Consider the following 12,785-nt stretch of genomic DNA (forward strand, 5'->3'; position numbering starts at 1 on the left):
TTCGATATTTTCGATGCTAAGAGCGTCTTAACGAGCACTGGTATAATTATGCTTTCAAGAAGCACAGCAGCACCACAATTGTTCACTTTATTCGCATGGAATGGAAATTGGCTAATTCTCATCGTAATTAATTAAAATACTTCCTTTTTTCAAGAGCTTAGTCGTAGTCGAACGTGTTCTATTGATGAAAGTTTGGATTTATTTTAAAGTCATTATTTTGGCTTAATTGATTTTAAAAATTGTGTAATATCGTTATTAAATGATGAAAATACGTCATGACCCAACAGTTGTTCAAACTCATTGAAAAGTAATTTTTTTACGTATGAAAAAGTTTAATTAGTGTTTTATCGAGCACTTTAGATAACAAATATAATTGTTGAAGTCACTTACTATTTCAATCAAATTCCGAATTCAAAATTATTAAGTTTTGAATATATTTTTGCATGTATTATATCAATAATAGACATGCCATCTTTTATGGATAATGTCACTATGTTATACAAATATGACTATAATTATACTATTTGGAAATATATACTAGAAAAATTATACTATTTTTTATTTTCTTTAACAATGATTGCAATGAGAAAATTTAAAAATTAATTATTGAACAAAAACTCTTCATTCTTTTAATAAATATTTTATGAATTGGTGTTTCGGTTTGCAAATTTCTTAACTTGATTTATTTTCATCATCACGCTACGTTACCAAGTTTACAGACCACAGTAGAATTTCAAATTATAAATTAAATGAGTAAATTTTCAGACTATTTTAATTGAAAACAAATAAAGCGCCAAATTCTTCTATTACGCTAAACAAGTAAATAGTATTTTATTAATTTTAGTAAAAATATAATATTATTAATTTCGACAAATATTAATAACAAAAAAAAGAAAGAAAAATCAAATGACAATTTGGACAATAATCGTCGATTAAAGTACTAAAAAAAATATAAAATCTATTTACTGCTTACATATAAATTTGTCGAAAATTATTTCAGAATCATTGTTATGCGTCTTTATTTGTTTTCTTTTTTGCATTAATTTTACTTTTTATAATACGAAGTCAAATACACACACATATATATATATATATATATATATATATATATATATATATATATGGAAACTGCTGTAAAATGTTGAAATCTATTTTTCATTATTACATGTTAATCTTTAATTAAAATTAAAAAATTTAATAAACACAACGTTATTCACTATTTCTTTTAAAAATCATTTAGTGAATTTCTTATAATTATAATATATATTTAATTAGTATATTAATTATATGTTGAACCTTACAAATGAATGCAATAAGAACAATGCGAGGCAAAAAGTTGACAACGGCTGATTTCGAAATAAATTCTCCTATTCAAGTTTCATTCAAATTTATTACGAACCAAAGCTTAACAGATCCTTGCTTTGTATAAGCATTTACATATTCAAGTGACAAAATCTTCGATCGCTTAAACAGACTAAATATTTTAATGTAAGCTAAAGAAACGTAAATTTAAAATATGTAAATATTTTATAGATAAAATGTTTTTATTTCTATCAAGTTATAAATAATTTACTAAAAATATTTGTAACACTCTGATTTTTATAATACAATTTGTAATATGAAGTTATGTCTATCGTATGGTTTATAGGATCTGTACAATTCTAAATTCATACTTCAAATGTAAGGGTATTAATTGTCGATATTTACATTGAAACGCGCGCGCGCGCATCCAATGAATAATTGTAGTTAACAATCAAATCTATCGTTTTAATAAAATATAAAATAATCATTCGGAATGTGATTTTACGATAATATTTGAAAATAGAATGTCCAAAATGATGATTACTTTATAAACAATTTCGGATAATTTACTGTTAGTAAAGTACAAACTCGAAGACAATGTTTTTAAAACGTTTAACATTATGAGTTCAACACTATTGCACGCACAGCAATGTAATCCAAATACACGCTTGCATAACCTCCGAAAGTGTTACTTGTGTAACCTTAAAGAAACACGCGTAGTTGGTGAATAATTATTGGAAAAATTCCAGAGAAATTAAAACAGCCGCGTATTTGTATAATGTTGTTATATTAGTGAAAAATGTTCGCTGTTTCTTTTATACTTGACATCTCTGTGTCATTAGTGGTAATTATTTAAATAAGCAAGTGTACGAGAGAAAAAAGTAGGATTCTTTTCATCTACGTAATAGATTATGAACAGTTTTAAAAAAATACAGCATAAAAACATTCCTACTTTTCGTTAATTTTTATGTTTGCCTGGATTTTATCAAGAGAAAAGTATGTAGTTGTATTATAGTTATTGCCAGTAAAATCACTTTTCAATTGTCTTGAAATATTTTTAGAGAAAATTATTTACTGTGTTGGAAAAAAATAGGATATATTTACAAGCGATGAAGAAAATGATATTTTTGTTAAATACATTCAGCTAGGATTTAATATTTTGTAGTAAGTTAACACGTAATATAATTAATTATTATTTGATACTATTTATAAATTTGTGATAAAGAAAACTTTACATAGTCAGATCTTTGATTTATTTATTATACTTAATTAAGAATTATTGCATGTGGCAAAGTTTATAATTTCATTTTTATACTCAGTGAAAATACAAATTATTTCAATATGTTAATTTTAATTTATATCGTTTGGTTTTATAAAAATATTTTTTAAGCATTACATCAATCTAGCTTGACACATTTGACAAGAATTTGTAGATGCTTAAACATGACGTCTCCCGAGGAATTAAAGTTACAAAAAGTTCTTGAATTATTTTTAATCCCAGATTACAATATCGTAAGAACAACTTACTTAGATTTATTACTTATGCATATTGGTGAGGAAATTAAAAAAGGTAAAATTATGTATATATTTTGAATGTAGGTACTTGTATTAAATTGTGTTTAACCAACTATCTAAATTTATAATTTTTCTTTTCAATTTTTTATATTATTCCTATTTAAATTTTAAAATCACAAGACTACGTGTAGTCTTAAAGATTTATTTGTTTTTTTTTTTCAACAGAAAATCAAGTTATTTCACAAATTACACAAAATTGGATATATATTGCATTGAATACATGGAACGAAAATTGGAAACCATGTCAAAATGTATCGATTTTTACAATTAAATTAATAGGTCTAATGTCAGAGAATGAATCAATCTTCATTAAATTATGTCAAAACAATGTTCATAAAAAGACGTGTTCAATTTTTGATTTAGAAAAGAAAGATTTATCGGCATCCATGAAGATGGCTTTCACAACATTTTTCATTAATTTACTCGAACATTGTAGTGGACGACAATGGATTGCTGAAACAGGTAACTATTCCCTTAAACACAATGCAGAGCAATTACATTTATTTAAAAATATATTTAGTTAATAAAATTGCATCTGTGTTTTATTTATAAGTATATACTTTAAATTTATAATTATATTGAATTTTCTAAAAACTTCATTGTTAAAAATAAACAATATTATTTCACAATGGGAATAAATTTTAATAAAAAAATTTATCATTCAGGCACATGGAAGGAAATATTAAGGTTTGCACAGTTAAATCACACAATGTATGTGACGAGAGAGAGTAAAAAATTTCTTTCTGTATTTCTTGTTCAAGAAAGCCATAATCGGAAATTGTGTGAAGAAATCATTCTTGCAGTTACCGAGCCCCTAATAAACGCAACACTTGATTCTCAAGTCAATAGCCAATTATGTATTATTGGTTAGTATTAATTATGAAAGAAATATGACGTAGTTTATAGTATATATTTAGTTTAGTATTAAAATGTTTAATGATACATCGATGCTATAATTTACTTTTACATTTTCGTTTTCATTGATTATATTAGTCCAAAAATTATGCATATTTGAATTATCAAATTGTTAAACATTTAATTATGAAAACAATATTCATACTCACATATATATTAATAAGTAAAAATAAGTAACTAAATACTTTTTTAATTAGACAAGAACGTCCTCTTTGATCAAAATAATCTTTTATTAACGACACTGGATCTATTATTGGCGATACTGGACTATGCAAGCTTTTGTGATCTTGTAAATCCAATACCTGCTATGTTTGAAGAATTTACTGCTTTAGAAAGTCGCGTTAATGTTGTATTCGAAGTGAGTATCAGCACTCCATTTATGAAAACAGTACATAAGTTATCCAAGCTGCTCATATTCACCAAACTGAGATCCTCGCTTGAAGAGTCACATCTCATATCGGAGAAAGTCTTTGAGCAGTTCTGTCTGGGATTATGCTACAATTCTACTATGCTATTGTCCAAAAAGTATATATTAGATCTTGTAATATCAAAAAAGTTGGGACTCATTTATTGGAAAAGGCTGAATAAATTAAAAAAAATGGAAGTACCCAAACCTTACAAGGTTGAGAATCAAGCTATAGCATTAATGGTTGGTATAATGGGATGTGTTCCTTTTTCTTATTCAAATCATTTACAGAATACTAATACTAATAAAAATATTATTTATTTTTAGTAAAATTTGAATACACAATAACAATTTAGATATATATTTCAATGTACAAGGAATATATATTTTATATCCTTACTATACATTATATATATATATCTATATACGTACATTTTATAAATCAAAGATAATTTCTCTTTACTCAATTTTAAAAATGTATATTTCTCCTACATTAAAATATTGTTAAAATGTTTATTTTTGTTTTTTAAATTTATTAAATACGAATCAATTTCAGGTGAAGAGCTTTATTTCTCAATTTAATTTAGTTAATATCAATTAAACTAAATTCATATTACTAATAATTACTTAAATTTTAATAAAATTAAAATATCTTTACTTACTATTTTTATCTGTTGCATGACTTAATTTATCAACTAAGCATTTAGTAATAATAGTTGCATTTTTTTTTTTTTTGCTAGATTCTACCTTTATGCGTGACAATGAAACCCAAATATATGAAAGTTCACTATCTCTTTGAAGAGTTTATGGAAAAACTGTTTGCTGTGACTTGTACACCTGTTCAGAGGCTCGCCTACTCTATAAGAGACGTCATTTGTAAAAATGACTTCCCAATGGAATTCATTTGTAAATCAACCGTTGATCACTTATTAGAAATTGTCGATATTATGGATAGGGTAAGTATATTTTTTATTGTAGCAGATTTAGATTCGTGAGATATTTTGTTTTTTCTTTCTTTTTTTTTTTAATAAAATTATGTAGAATTTATGTCAATATTTAAGGCCAAACAATGTATACTTTCGTACGTTTTTTACGTAGGAATCAGCGGTAATAGTATTCCAAACACTGTGCCACGCGCTCAAAAATTTCATCGCTAAGTCCGAGGGCAACAGCAATCCATCCACGGACTCGCTGAACCCAAGCAGTGGCACCACAAATGTTCATCAGCTGAAAAAAAAAGTCTACCGGCACTTCCTCGACGGCGATCCCATTAACGATAAGCGCACGCTCTTGGCTGCTCTTCTTAATGGTCTTAACGTGCTCACCGAGAAGTTCAAGCTCAAATGGCAGGAGTGCGTCGAGACCATATGCGTGCTTTCCATCGCCCAAGATATACTTAATCACCCAGGCGTGGATTCCAAGGTCTATCGAATTCTTTCATTTGCCCATATTAATTAATCAAGCCATTGATAATGATATTGGGGACGATGTTGAGGCTCACGTCTTTGGACAATTTTATTTCAATGTAATTTGTAGTAAAAATTTGTAAAAATTATTACTCTACTGCGACAAATTTCAAAATTGTATTTATCGATATTTTTGACAGTTACTTTGATATCTGTCGTCTAATTAATTTTGATCAATTTAATGGAGGAATCTTTGATCATTTGTATTTAATTTAAACCTAGTATTGGAGTATTTCAAATAATACTTTCATACTTTATAGTCCTTAAGTAATAATCGAATTAAGCTTAACTATAAATTCTTGAATTTATGTGAAAAAGTTCACACCGTGTTTTTTTAACGAATGATAAATTTTTAGCGAATATCGGAGCACCATAGGTTTCATGAAAAGGGGCCTCTAAATAATTACCAATACTAATTATCGAAGTACTCAAACTATTATTTGAATTCTATTTTAATGACGTATCTATATTAACGGGATCTTAAGGCGATTTCGTACATCTTGATTGTTTCCATATTGAATACATAAAAATTGCAGATATGCACGCTGGCACTGAAAACATGTAAGCTGTCAATTGAAAATTTTATGCCGCCGAATTTGGCATTACTAGTCGATTTTGATGATCACACGAGGGAAATCGGGCCTACTTTATTCAAACGAATTCATGATGCAAACTGGGAGGTACAGGATAGCGTACTTGAAATCCTTAAAACCATCGCTTGCCTCTCGGAAAATAGTGAGTACTCACGCTTTACATACTTTATTATATTTATCAATTGTGGCGCTAAAAATCAAATAGTTGAACTTAAACTTAAGATTATTTATAATCGTCTCTTCATCATCTGATAATGGCCTTAATCGTTCTTTAGAATATCCTCCGTACCAAAATTTCTTGCTCGAAAATCATTTTCTACAAGTGGCAGTTGATATTGCAAAGAACGACAGTGAAAGTTACGTACGAGCTTCCGCGTTGACTTTTATTTCTACGGCTGTGCGAATTAATTCACTTTGGGATAAGCTGCTGAGTCAATTAAATTTATTGGTACAATTTAAAAACACTTAAACAACTATTTTTCTAACCGAATAGACGTGCGATGAAATTTACGAATTGAAAATTTATTTTAGGATTTAGCCATGAAGTTAGTTTACACGGAGAATGAGGCTATCGTTAGAAGAGAAGCTGTGATTTTAATAAAGGAGCTGTACGTTTACAGAAAGTGGCAGTGAGTGGAAAATGAAAAGCATATATTTGATAAAAAACAAAAGCAGTAATAAAAAGTTCTGTGGTGTATATTAATTTTTTCATTTCGTACAGGAGACAAATGGTAAATTCAATGAGTCAAGCAATGACCGTCGCTGCCGTTTTAGATTTACACTGGGAAGTGAAGATCAATGCATTGGAATTTTGGAGGCACTTCATAAAATCTCATTTGACTGATCAAGGCATGCTCGATGGTCATTTTCCAACCGTCACTTTCTCCAAAGAGCATAGGAAAATTATGTCACTTGACGAGACTGAAATTAAGCACAGACTCAATAAGACTCTTGATGAATTGGCCAGACAACGCTGTCTTGGGGTAAATTTTTTCGCTGCTTTTACCATCTTAAAAGATCTTATCATTAATGCAAAAGCCACTTCTCTTTTCTGTTATGTAAAAACGTAATTACCACTTTTTATTACGATGCAGGTGTTACTAGTGGCCCTGAACGACGAAAGCGATTTGGAAGTGTCGAAAACATCGGCCAACATAATTTCCGAGTTACGTCGACTCCTCGTCAAGTACAAAATTCACGAGACAACTGTGGAGGTAGACTTGTCGCAAAACTGTACCATCAACGATATGCAATGCGAGAAGGAAATAGATACGGACTCCGGAAATGGCCGTGATGCTTCGCGATCGAGTGCCGCCTTCAATGTAATCGAGGAGATCGTGGACGCGAGCGATGCGAATCTTCTTGCCTCGATTTACCGAAACTCCATGAAAATGGACGATAATTATGGCGATTACACGAGCCACCAAACATTCGAGTACATCGAGACGGTGAAGAGAGCCGACTTTCTCAAGACGATCTTCAATTTTGATTTCGAGAGCTACATTAAAGAGCGCAGCGAGTGGCTGCAGAATTACACAAGCAGCTTCGATTCCGTCCTCGATGATATCCTTATCGTTAACGATAGAAAGGACGTCAATATTATGGATTGTTATTAAAAGTCTAATGTTCTCGTTAGATTTCAATTACCTTGATTTTCATTGATTTGCCAGATCGGACAGGTCGTCGTCTATTTATCGGTAAAGAAATCGTTAAATAAATATATAAAGCAAATTGAATGATATCACGAAGATACAAAATGGGATTGAATCTTGGAACAGAAAATTAAAAATGTGCAATATACGGATATCCATAAAAATTATCTTTACTTGTTCAGTCTGCGATTCTGTGTTGTCTGTAAGAATAATAAAAGTTATATCTTTTTTATTGAACTATCTTGGGCGTCGTCGTATATATTTTATAATAGAATTATAAGTGTAAGCTTTTGATTTCATTAAATAAATAAAACTTTTTATAATTTAATTATGAACAGAAAATAATTGTGGCTTTTGTTGTTATTTGTGGGTCTATTGGGATTGAAATATTAAATATGTAGTTTAGCTCCATATAAACACGAAATGTGAACCATATTCAGCGTGTATGATATAAACAATAGTATAAATAATAATGTAAAATACATAATGAGTAGTGATGATTCTTCGTGTTAGTAATGTGATAAACAGATTCGAGATGAATTGCCATGTGAACTGAGATAATTTGTCCGTTTATTAGCAAGCCGTTGATTTGAAACAAAAAGAAATGTTAAATTTGTTATGAATTTTGTAAAAAATACGAAAAAGAAGTAGGGTACTTTTTGGCATAATTAATAAAGTATTTCATAGAGTATTTATTATCTCTTATTATTTTTAAAGTTTGTGTTTTGATCATTCACCAATGGAATTAATATATCTTTCTAAATGTAGTAGCTATACCCTAATTATCGTAAGAATCAGCAACAAAAATTCATTACCGTGAAATGACTGTTTTTCTTTCGCACTAGGATAATAATTCTTAAAGTAGTAAATTTTCAAAATATCTTTATTTATATCACAAAAAAATTCATTAAATTTTAAAATTATCATAAAAACATTCATAAAATATGGAACAAACATAGAATTTTACTTTATAAATATTTTGATAATACATACGTAAATTTCTTTAAAAACTGAATTTTGTGAAAAAATTGAAATTATTTTTTAATGTGTTTGCATATGTAAGAACAAATTGTATAATTTATTTAATTTTAAATTGTTATACGTGAAATATATTTAAATTTTTTATTTATTATTTGTATAAATGTAATATATTTACATAAGTAATATATATATATACATATATATATATACGATTTATAAATGTAAATAAGAATAATTAGTATTGTCCAATTTCTTATGTAATTTAGAATAATATATTTAATTTTTATTTTAACCCTTGCTTACAAGCATAAATAAAAATTTATTTTTGCGACAATATCAGTCCGTTCAATAATTAATATTAATTTTTCCATAAATTATACTTTTACATTGTGTATAAATTAAACTTTTCTTTTTAATACTCTTTCAAATTTATATACAAATTAGTTTAACGCTATAAAGTAAATATAACAAATCAAGCTTAAATCTAAAACTTACATTATGATCAACTTTTTAGTATTTATTTATTTAGATTGTAAATAAATAAATATTTGTATGTTACTATACATTAGCTTATATTTTATTATTAGATTTTATATAATTTTGTACTTATTACTACATTGCTAAATGCTGAGTTTATATAATAAATATTCATTATTTTCTTTTATATTTTATAAAGACTTAGCGATAGTATATTGTAGTACAATTTCATAACTGATTAGAATCATATAATTACAATAAATTATAAAGATAAAATATAATATATGTTAAAGACTAATTGGAATAAATATTAGCTTTTCAAGTTTAGAAATTGTTAGAACTAAAAGTTCTTAAATTAGTTTTAAAATAAATATGAAAGAAAATGTGACTAACCATTCTTACCGTGGTACAAAATATGGACTTTTGTTATTTAGGTTAAAATTTTTGTAATAGAAATTAATATAAAACTATGTTTATAAAAAAAATTTACTTCTTATTGTTATATAATACCTTACATATTTAACATTGTTAAAATTTATATCAAACAATTTGTCATCAATATATAATTTGAGATACATAAAATTATAAAAAAATAAACTATAATTATTATACAAAATAGAATACAATATTTTTAAAAGAAAACCTCAGTAATAGAATGTAAATAAATGTTACAATCAATGTTATAATTAATTCGTGGTAATCATATGGACTTTTCTTTTAAAAACATTTACGTAAATTAATGAGAAGTTTAAAATTTATTGTAAAAATATTTGTTACTGATGGCTTCTTTAAAACAAAATATGTATAAACGATAATCTAATATTTCATAATACATGTTTCTTTCTTCCAGATTTCTTTGAGACACGTATTCTTTTATATTCTGCAAGCTCGCTACATAATTCATTTGTACATTTGACAAAGTCTTCCATACTAATTTCCTTTATAGTATTTAACTCCTTCTGTAACTTTTTGTTTACACTTGAATCCTGTTTCACTATAGAAACTATTGGTATCTTTTCTTTCGCTTGATTTAAACTTTCAATATCCTTCTCCACTTTTAGAACAGGTAAACTACAGTCGATAGGCGCTTCAGAATTTCCTTTTTGATTTTCTTTAACGCGCAAAATACTGCTGGATAAATAATAAAATTGCGACGGTTTTTTCGAAAAACTACTCCAAATAGACCGTTCTTGAGAGTTCTCTTTCTCTTGGGGTGTAGGTGGCCCAACAATTTTTACCAGACCTTTCCAGCCTATCACCGATAACGAAAGTTCTTCCGTTGAGTGTTGATAGGTTTGATGCCAATGAAGTTCACTCAAAGAGATTTTATTAGTCTGGCAGACTATGCATTGATATCTTGTCTCTTGGATCTTTAGCTTCTTTACTGGATTTGCATTGGACGTATTCTCCTAAAGATCATAGAATTTTTTACCATTAAAAATAATAACAAATCTCAATCTGTGTAATCGAGTTTCAATATGTTTAAATATGTTCCTGTTAGCAAATTTGTTAAACTTAAATTGAAATAAACGATTCTATAACTTTAAAGCATTTGATTTATAAAATGTTTATAATATTTGATTAAACTGAATATAAAATTCGTTACACTTATTTATGATTGGCTATGTTCATTCAAAATAACGACAATATTGATTAATTAATTTCTTATACAAGTTATAACGGTAGCAGTGACCGAAATTGCAAAATCGATGATTACTGCAGGTATAAGAAATACAGTACATGAATACTATATTTTTACTCTCAATTTTTTGCATCTTTTAGCTCACCGTCTTTAAGTTGAGTATTCGGTCGGTGTTGCTCTGGTTGTCGGTGAGCATCGCGTTTTCTCGAAATCATTAAAACACAAATATTTGAAAAAAAAAGGTAAAAAATAAACTTAATTTATATACCAACGCTAGATGTATCACTTTCTTGGCTGTAAATACAAAAACAAGGTTATGTCTTCGTGACGTATTTAAATAATCCGCCAGGGCGCAAGATCAACCGGTCAGTTTATCAGGTTAGGTTGTCCGATAATATTTTGCCTAATTTCGTTCCTTGGTTTTGTGTTTTGTAAGCTCTTCTTTTTTTGAATAATTGATTTAAAATCCATTTAATAATTTGCTGCACAGCCGATAAAGACGTCGGCAAACGTTATTGACCGTTGTTAATGTTTTAAGTCAATAAATTAGTGACGCGAGATTCGATATACTTTGTAGTATATATGCCTGGATAATCTAATTGTGATTGAATGCATTTATCGATTAAAAAATCAATGAGAGATAGGTGTTCGTCGACAAAGGCGCAGACACTTTTCGAGTAAACAATTATTTAAAGATACTTTACATTATATAGTTTAATATTGCTATTTGTATAATAATAAGACGACAGGATTGTCGACATTATATTTTTAAAACAATAGGAATAAAAATTATTATACGTCTGATAATTTACTTTATACGTTATTTTTATTAAATGATTCAGTTACTAAAAAATTCATTGTTTTCTTCATTAAAATTTAAGTAAGCAAAACTCGACATACATTTTCCCTATCTTCATAAAAGTTATATAATAAGTCAATTATTCAATTTTAATAAAAAATAAATAAACGAAAATATATTTTATAAAAGAATATTCAAAAAAATGCCTATTAAGAATGACTTAATATTAAATAATTAAAGAATCGAGAACTTCAATGGATTTAATTATAATATTAATGGTATAAATGAGAAACATTATTTACTAAAAATAACTTTGAGACAACACGGTAAGAAGATGTGATAATAAATTTAGACAATTTATGTAACATTGAAGTATAATTGAAAACAATTCGAATAAAAAAACAAAATCAAATGAAGGTAATACAAATATTTAGTATATGAATAATGCTCCAATACAAATTAAGATTGTTCTGAGTAAATATACAAAGAAATAGATGGTTTAAACGCGCTGATAATTTTTACTAATATTTACTAATATTAGTTGAAAAATTTGAAAACATGAAATATATTGGGTGATATTTTAAAAAATTTTTTAAATACTGTGTATACATATAGCATTATGGCTGTACGCCAACCAGTGTTGATATATATATAATATATTATGGATTTTCATTTATTTTAGATAATTATAATTAATTAATTTAATATAACTGATTATATTACTTTGAGTAGTTAAAATGCGCTCAATTTATTTTTGATTATAATAAATGAATTTGTTGCTTTTGTAATATTAAGTCTTCATTAAGATCCATACATTTCATTAATCCATATATTTGACTGAAAAATCTTTAACTTTAACTAATACGATAATTAAAAAAAAATTAAAAATAGAGTATTTGTTTTAATTATTTTATTCATATATTAAATATTTTTTGTTAATTAATAATTTTTATTCTTATAAAGACAATAATATTAAC

The 12,785-nt window shown here is 27.0% G+C and overlaps 2 protein-coding genes across 2 annotated transcripts; one reads left to right on the forward strand and one right to left on the reverse strand.

The window, feature by feature from the left end:
• Positions 1–2,242: 2,242 nt before the first annotated feature.
• LOC105365916 (uncharacterized) lies at positions 2,243–8,158 on the forward strand. Its single transcript, XM_011504210.1, has 13 exons — positions 2,243–2,466; positions 2,693–2,882; positions 2,998–3,002; positions 3,043–3,339; positions 3,543–3,743; positions 3,990–4,441; positions 4,939–5,154; positions 5,297–5,620; positions 6,201–6,399; positions 6,533–6,705; positions 6,789–6,886; positions 6,979–7,240; positions 7,352–8,158. Exons 2-13 carry the CDS (start codon positions 2,746–2,748, stop codon positions 7,871–7,873), a joined length of 2,886 nt encoding a protein of 961 aa, XP_011502512.1. The 5' UTR covers positions 2,243–2,466; positions 2,693–2,745; the 3' UTR covers positions 7,874–8,158.
• A 1,993-nt stretch (positions 8,159–10,151) lies between these two features.
• Positions 10,152–11,295, reverse strand: LOC105362034 (uncharacterized). The gene is made up of 2 exons (XM_011499362.1): positions 11,155–11,295; positions 10,152–10,776 (listed from the first exon to the last, which is right to left on the reverse strand). The coding sequence occupies exons 1-2, from the start codon at positions 11,203–11,205 to the stop codon at positions 10,192–10,194; spliced, it is 636 nt and encodes a 211-aa protein (XP_011497664.1). The 5' UTR covers positions 11,206–11,295; the 3' UTR covers positions 10,152–10,191.
• Positions 11,296–12,785: the final 1,490 nt, after the last annotated feature.

The sequence above is a fragment of the Ceratosolen solmsi genome, unplaced genomic scaffold, assembly GCF_000503995.2.
Source record: "Ceratosolen solmsi marchali unplaced genomic scaffold, CerSol_1.0 scaffold10, whole genome shotgun sequence".
Lineage (NCBI taxonomy): Eukaryota > Metazoa > Arthropoda > Insecta > Hymenoptera > Agaonidae > Ceratosolen > Ceratosolen solmsi.